A 7,569-nucleotide genomic window follows, 5' to 3' on the forward strand; every position below is an offset into this window, starting at 1 on the left:
ACCAAAGGGTTTGTCACGAGTCTTTTGATCTCTTGGAACATTAAGCTCAACCGGCACAAAAATTACCGGAAATTCAATTAGAAATACAAAAGACAAGTTTTCCTGCATCTGAAGAAATTAACTGTCTAATCCACTTCTAACATAGCACAAAACCTTTCAAAATTTCTATTATACCTTCCCGGGAAGAACTAGAAAGGAAAGTACACCAAACTCAAGTAAAACCAGGAAATCATCACTATATTCTGGCAGTAAAGGCTTTTGTGAGAAATGTGCGTTGCTAGCTTTTGCATCATGATCTTCAGAAGCCTGTCCTGGGATTGTTGTCTCCTCACAGAAGATTCGTCAGGTTCTTGTCTCTGTTGTTAAAAGATCTTGTATTTTTCATCTAATTATCATGGAATGCTTCTCTAAGCAAGCTTTCTTCACATTGAACATCCTGCAAGCACTAAATGCATCTGTCACAGAATGACTTCATAAATAGTCCCTTCTAGATTCCCCACAACAGATCGAGTCCCAGGTACTTCAGCAATCTTCATTCCATGTCCTGTAGCTTCATTTATAACCATGGAGTCCATCCTGCAAGGAAGGAGCATACAATCGGTTTTGCATTCACTCTCCCAGAAAATTATGAGATCAGAGAAAAATTAGTTCCTATTTGGTAAGAAATTTGATTCAGGTATTCTAGAAAGAATATGGTTTTTACCAGGAAGTACTCAGGGAACTGTGAACAAGCTCGAACAACATCAAAAAGGAAATAGTCATGGCCACAATTTTGTAGTTATGGAATTATATCTTATATAGAAAGGAGCAAATCAGACGCTCAGTGTAGAATAACTTGGAAGCATGCATCCACATATCAAATCTCGGAACCGTCTTATTAAACAGAAGACACAGCGAGTTCATCTCGCATTGCAGTTTTAGTAAACAAACATGAAGAATGAAATTACACTGACTCTACTCTATGCTTTTTCCAAGATAGCAATTTGTGAATGTTCTTGAGAGCTTCTACAAAAAACTTAATCAGGAAATTACATTTTAGCTCGAGAAACGTAGGCCAGTATGAATTTGCAGCGTCCTTTTCCCCTTTTTTGAAGTAGTAGCTTCACTGTCTCAAAAAGCAAAGGAATGCTTGCTTGTTGAAAGCGTATACATAGTCAAGGCTTTTGCTTGTAGGTTTCACAATATTGGCCATGAAACAGATGTGCACAAACTAATATAAAGAATATCTGCCTTTTACTGTAAGCGAAAGAAATTTTAGCTTTTGCAGTACTACAGACATCGCTGATGGAGCGAGAATGCAAGACTTAGGTGAAGTCTGAAGTTCAACTAATAACAAAGAGGATAATGACAACAACATATAAACATCCGAACACAGATATACTGTTTAGGATCCATCATCTACTAACATGACTAAAGTGAAAATCCAATTGAAGTAAAATCCTGGCATGCTCAAGTCATTGGGCTATAAAATTGATTATTCCTCAGAGAATAGATAAGCAGATTTTTGTTAATTTTTGTCAATATAGGATATATATGTCTGCTCCAAGAATAAGATCAAATCCTCCCGAGTGACTTCCCAAAATTTGCTCGATCTGATCAACATTTCCCCATTCTAGCTTCTCAGCCACAAATCCTGAACAAAAGAAATCAGAAAAATAACATACCAGCCTTCCAAACAACTAAATTTCTTTACACTAATTTCTCTCACCTGTGCAATTACTGTAACTCTCGGAAGAAGAATGCAGCTCTATGTTTTTCTGCAAAATCTGAGCATGTAGGGATGCGCAAAATCAGAACTCAATGACAGAACTCCATGAACTCTAGAATCAGAATTCACCCTCTTGGGTCCTTGCCTTGAGAACTTCATCATTATGGTCAGTCAACACGACTTCACGACAAAATCTACCGCAAAGGATTCCTGTTATACCTGATTTTTATGAAGTGCCAACTAGCTTACATAACTGGTCGTCTTCCATCTAACAAAGGGAAAAAACACGAGACTGATTTCCAAGATCACTCACCGACACCAGAGCCTAGTTCAATAACAGAACAACCTCGGAGCAAGTCAACGTTCTTCGAGAGGAACTCATTCAAAAGCATAGCTCCAGGCCATACCAGCTGCCCCGTCAGATCAAAATCAGCTGCCTCATAAGCAGTCAGCATACAAAATTAAACATCACGTGGATTATGAGTCTCATTGACAAGGGAATGTCATCCACTGGGTTGACTCCGAAATGCTTTCTAGTCGCACTAATTGCCTCGAGCATGTTATGCAAATGGTATATTGTGTGTGTGCTTGTGCACAATGCATTGAGCTGAATTACCCAGTTAAAAGTTCACCCACATTTTACTTCCCTAAAACCTACACCCTACTACTTCTTCTTCTTCCATTCATTTACTATCTCTTGCATAATATGCAGATGGCAGTATACCATAGCTAAGCTCCTACAGGTTCACATGAGCCAACGAATTGAACGGAACATCTCTTGTCCAATGAACAAACAAGGCATGATCCACTATCCTTAGAGATTCCTGGCTCTCTGATTTAAGCAGCCGGAGCAAGGAAAGGAACTCACTTGAAGCGGACTGAAGACAATAAAGCTCAAGAACTTGCGACCCAAAAGTGAATTTGGTCAGCTGGTAGCTGCACCAAGCACCATTTCGCAATCAACGTCAGCACGACTCAGAGCAAAAGAGAGTATACACACATACTAGTGAAGACATATATATATATATACAGAGAAAGGAGCGTACTTGTCATTGATAAAGAAAGACTCGTCCAAGCAAACCACGTCTTCCTCGTCTTCTTGGCGGTCTCCGGCCATGGCCGTATGCTCTGCAAGCTCCGATGTGTGAAGCGTTCAAGGGAGGGGTCGTGGGTACAGGGGACGGAGGAAGGAAGAAAGAGAAGCAAGCGGGTCATTTTACTGGGCCTAAGATGGACCTAAAACAATTGTACTACGGCCCACCAAGATCTTCATTACATTGGCACAAATCAAAATCAAGTAGAATTTATTGTAGACTTCGTAAAAGTCAAACTTGCTTGAGTTCCTCTAGGTTAGTGTTTTCTCTCTTCTTCTTCTATTACCCAAACTATCTTTAAGGGTTTGTGCGCAGTGAAAATCTCTCTCTCTTGATCCCGATAGTTAGGTTGTATCCGGGCTGGTTTTTGCGCATGGAAGTTGAAAACCTTAAGTCCTCCTTTGTGGAGTTTGGTAAGGAATTACTTCATTGTGACTTGATCTCGATGAAGTTACGGATGGTATAAACGAATAAGAAACTTTATAATGGCCGTGGTGTGACACGCTAGTCATTTTAGGCTGCACCACTCATTCCCCTTATCATATCTTGTTTACTTCGACTTGAAGGTTCGGCGAATAACAGATTAGTACTGAATAGAATAGAAGAGCCGACATGATGAGATGCGATGCTCTTTCTCGGATTCATTTCTACATCAATTTGAGGATGCAAAGATAACCAACCAACATTAATGTGGTACGAAGCAGACTGCTTGCAAAGTCATTTTGGAGCTCCTTTACTCAGCAACCTTGCCGATGCCAGTTCTGGTCTTCCGTGGACCAATCCCAAATTGTTGTTTATGGATAACTTTTTCAACTAACACCATGTCCTCGAAAAAAGGATAAGAAATGGTACAATAGTGGCCTAAAGTGTTGCAGGAGGAAACCGGGACGTAAGAATAACGTAAGACCGATCAGAGTTCCAGGTGTCTGAAACGCTTCATACAGCCAGGAAAATGAAGAACTGCATGGATAATATATAGAGCGTAGATGACCCCAACATGATCAATGGCACTCATGGTCACACACACACACACACACACACACACACACACCCAGAGAGAGAGAGAGAGAGAGAGAGAGAGATATGTCCCAACAATCATCTATCTGTTCAATGTGCAGTGGCCTACCTTCAATTAAACTATGCTTTTTCCGCTCCACGAGTTTGGGAAATGATTGTAAGCAAGAACAGCTAAGCTGAAGATAAAGAAGGAAACTTTAACAACTTTTGAGTACAAGGACCGGATCTAAATGAGAACAATCCGGAAAGGAGCTATTCACCCGGACTCCTTGACGAGTTTATGAATTTCTGGGCAGCATCCAACGTCAGTTCTTCGAACACCTACATTATTATGCATGGGATAGTGAGATCAGTACGACAGACTCAGGAAAGTGCAGAGGTAAAGGGATTATGACTGAACCAGGACTAGATCTCTGCATACCAGTTTCCTATGAACTTGTCGAAAAGCTTCGCAAAACCGCTCCGCCTCAGCAGCGCCCACCTGAAAAACAATCACACATACTTAGTTTTTTGTTGGTGATATTTCCCTTGCATATTCACTTTGCATTCCCTCAAGACAATATCCCAACCATGAGAAGTAAATCTCTAGGTAGCAAGCAGATCATCATTTATTGCTCCGAGAAGCATGTATCGCTCTATTGCTACAGGCCAAAAAATGCATACATATTCGACTAGACATATATCAACACTAAACTATCTTTCCCAAAAACAAAGTCTTTGGAACATTAAACTGAAGTCTACTTTGAAAAAAGTGAAGTCTACCTGCACATCAAGTTTGAGTGAACTACTGGTCAGATACTAATTTTCATTTCTTTACGCATACAGCCACGTTTCAACAGATATTCGACATGCTATACGTCGTCCTATTCTGGTAATATTTAAGCAAAGAAAATGAAGGTTCAATTAGCAAAGATATCCTTGCTATCAATATCATGCCTTCCAATGTCACTCAACTCTTAACTGTTCAAGCAACCACCTGTAGTCTTAGTTATACTTTTACTTCGTGCATGTGCAGTGCAATCAAACACATTCATTCCAGTAAATGAATTGGGCAGCTAATTCAGTCACACAGAAGGCCAAAAAAGGCATGCTGTGTAGCGTGCTACTAAATGAGCAGTTGATCTAACACATCTCTCTTTAATTATCAGAATATGCTACTGATGGAGCTTGATGTACCTTCCTCTCAGCAGCCAATAGTAGCTTCCCCCAGAATGCATCTGCCAAAACAGACATAGGCCAAAGGGATGAGTAAGATTTCCTATCACAAAAAAGCCTTACAAGCACAAAGATGTCTCAGAAACTGAAACATATGCATGCCATCTCCATGTATTAACCAACTGGCTTCATATGGCATTTTATTGCGGGACAAAGGCAACAATGAAGTTAATGTAGAAAACATCTTTATCTGCCCGAATCAAGGTAGCTCAGCATTAAGTCAAAAGCTTAGAATAAATCAACCTCTTAAACATAGCCAAGGATTGGATAGAAGGGCCAAATCTTCAAAGAAGGCATGATTAATACTTTCGATGCAACTTGTGACATCATTTTACCAAGATTCTCAGATGGACAATTTGAAGATCAAAGTAGTTTATTGTTAACTTACAAACACGATATTTCTTCAAGAATGGAATTTCAGATTATTTTTCTTAATAAGTGGTTGCAGAACCAAAATTTATCAGTCATTTTCACAATTGAATGGTTTTCTAAAACTTAGAGAAAACCATAAAACATTATTCAACTATCATTTTGCTTTGATTATCAACTCAACCAGCGAGGAGTGGTGCCACCACAAAGGGCAGCTTAAATCCATCCTTGATCGTATAGTAACAGAGAAAGAGTCATAGAAGCTGTGTCAAGCTCCTTCAGCCTCGGTCTCACCGATTGCAACAAATGAAAAGAAGAAGGAGAAGAAGCAAAGCAATGTTTCCTTAGAGATGCAGGGAAACAGATTAAGGACTCCGCTATAGACACATCACAAGAAATAGCTGATAATTCACATCTGGAGATGGAAGATTGTATGCCCGAGTTCGTTAGGACGATGACAAATCAAATGCAGGGTCCCAAGGGTAGTAGGTTACCAGACTGTTCCCCTACATTCCTTGGTTCACTGTCCTCGACCTCAGCCGATGCACCTCGCAATTCCTTCACCTGTTGTGCATAACAAAACAGGGTGATCTCAGCAACCAAATGCCAATGTATATGAATGTATGTAAAAATGCTGCACTATATCACAAATATAAATATTTCCGCAACTATAAGTACCAAGCTATCTCTTGCTGACCGAGAGGTTGACTGTCCTGAAGAATCTTCATCAGCCTGAGAGCATAGCAAACAGATGATCATCGATGCAGAAAAAGGTTTTCCAAACTGAAGAGCATAGGAATGTTCATCTTGAGTGACTGTAAGCATTAAAGACACCGAAAGAGAACCCCCGATATGAACAAGAGACGAGGATTGCTTCCAGGCACGAGCAATTCAAACGGTTCCTTACGCGGCCGACCATACAGATTTAAGGATACGCCGGATTCATCAATGAGTCTACTAGAAAGAATCTTCACCCTGATTGTTTCAAGTTTCCGTGACTCACTATGACTCATTACTACTTTCATTTCGGGAAAGCTCTAACCTACTGAGTAGGCTACAGATAAAGCCACGGCAGTATGACTGTGTTGGCAAGCTTAATTTGAGCAGACACAACCTTTGAAAAGTTCAAATGGGTTCCCACTGAACGCCTCTCCTTCATAATTTGCATAAAGCCTCTTATATATCTGAAACACCCTCAAAAGGGTGGGTGTCTAATAAATAAACAAAATCAAACAAGCGGCATCTCCCACTTCACCACTAAAAGGGTCATCTTCTTTCCCGGAAAAATCACAGAAGACGCTCCTTAATCCATCTTCCTCACTGTCCTAACAGGAAACTAGAGCACAACCAACCAAACTCAAACGGGGACATCCGCAAGACCGATTACATGGAAAAGCAACTCAGAGAAAGAGAGAGACAGAGAGTGAGGGACTGACGCAGTAGTCGCGGGATCGGACGAGAGGGAAGAGATCTAGGAGGCGCTTGAATTCTTGCTCGTCCATCATCTCTCCGATGCAAACGCAAATGCAAATGCAAAACCCTCTCTCTCTCTCTCTCTCTCTCTCTCTCTCTCTAGATATATTTGGGCCTTTTTGCTTTATTAGTTGAGTAGCAATAAGAGAGATGAAGGAAGAGAGAGAGAGAAACGTACGAGAAAATTGCTTCCCCTTTGGACCAACATATTAAATTTCTCTCAAATTGGAAAGGAACTATATTTCTTTTTCTTTTCCTACGTTCCCTATTATTCACACAAGTAAATAAAAGTCTTTTCTAATTAGACCAAAATGCTCTTACTATATAGTCTGTGTTTTCAATGCTAAAGGGACATCATACTATCTAATTTGTGGAGAATGTTATTTGAAGTTACATTTTTCGTCGTAAAGGATAGCATAAGCTTCACGCGCCATAGACGGCCAATTTCATGCTGGATCTTATTTGAATCCGTTACGAGTAATTTAAATAAAGAAAGTTTATATTGTTGTCAAATTGGCTAATTATTGAAAATTTTACGCATGCCTATTTTGTGTGGAAGAAAGTAGGATGATATCACGGCGAATTAAGAATTATCCGGCCAAATGCTAGTTTAGGCTTGAAGAGTTGCAAAAAAGTCCTTTTCCCCAACATGCAAATAAAATTGAAAGGACTTTAGAACGAATAAAAATCAAC

The 7,569-nt window shown here is 40.0% G+C and overlaps 2 protein-coding genes across 4 annotated transcripts; both read right to left on the reverse strand.

The window, feature by feature from the left end:
* Positions 1-9: 9 nt before the first annotated feature.
* On the reverse strand, positions 10-2,910 carry LOC115677282 (uncharacterized). 3 transcript variants are annotated; one of them, XM_030600418.2, is made up of 8 exons: positions 2,755-2,910; positions 2,577-2,644; positions 2,022-2,141; positions 1,854-1,927; positions 1,709-1,766; positions 1,532-1,633; positions 1,033-1,144; positions 10-576 (listed from the first exon to the last, which is right to left on the reverse strand). In XM_030600418.2, the coding sequence occupies exons 1-8, from the start codon at positions 2,823-2,825 to the stop codon at positions 459-461; spliced, it is 723 nt and encodes a 240-aa protein (XP_030456278.1). In that variant the 5' UTR covers positions 2,826-2,910; the 3' UTR covers positions 10-458. The 3 variants fall into 3 exon arrangements, with proteins under 3 accessions (XP_030456278.1, XP_056169001.1, XP_056169002.1); XM_056313026.1 differs by having other exon boundaries at positions 2,577-2,656; positions 2,755-2,867; XM_056313027.1 differs by lacking the exon at positions 2,577-2,644 and having other exon boundaries at positions 2,755-2,877.
* Positions 2,911-3,902: 992 nt separating this feature from the next.
* On the reverse strand, positions 3,903-7,008 carry LOC115677685 (uncharacterized). The gene is made up of 6 exons (XM_030600879.2): positions 6,840-7,008; positions 6,082-6,135; positions 5,898-5,967; positions 4,996-5,036; positions 4,241-4,300; positions 3,903-4,140 (listed from the first exon to the last, which is right to left on the reverse strand). The coding sequence occupies exons 1-6, from the start codon at positions 6,906-6,908 to the stop codon at positions 4,072-4,074; spliced, it is 363 nt and encodes a 120-aa protein (XP_030456739.1). The 5' UTR covers positions 6,909-7,008; the 3' UTR covers positions 3,903-4,071.
* Positions 7,009-7,569: the final 561 nt, after the last annotated feature.

Source organism: Syzygium oleosum, unplaced genomic scaffold (genome assembly GCF_021117445.2).
Source record: "Syzygium oleosum isolate NSW1041296 unplaced genomic scaffold, Sole_v2.1 Sole_v2.07, whole genome shotgun sequence".
NCBI classification, from domain to species: Eukaryota; Viridiplantae; Streptophyta; class Magnoliopsida; order Myrtales; family Myrtaceae; genus Syzygium; species Syzygium oleosum.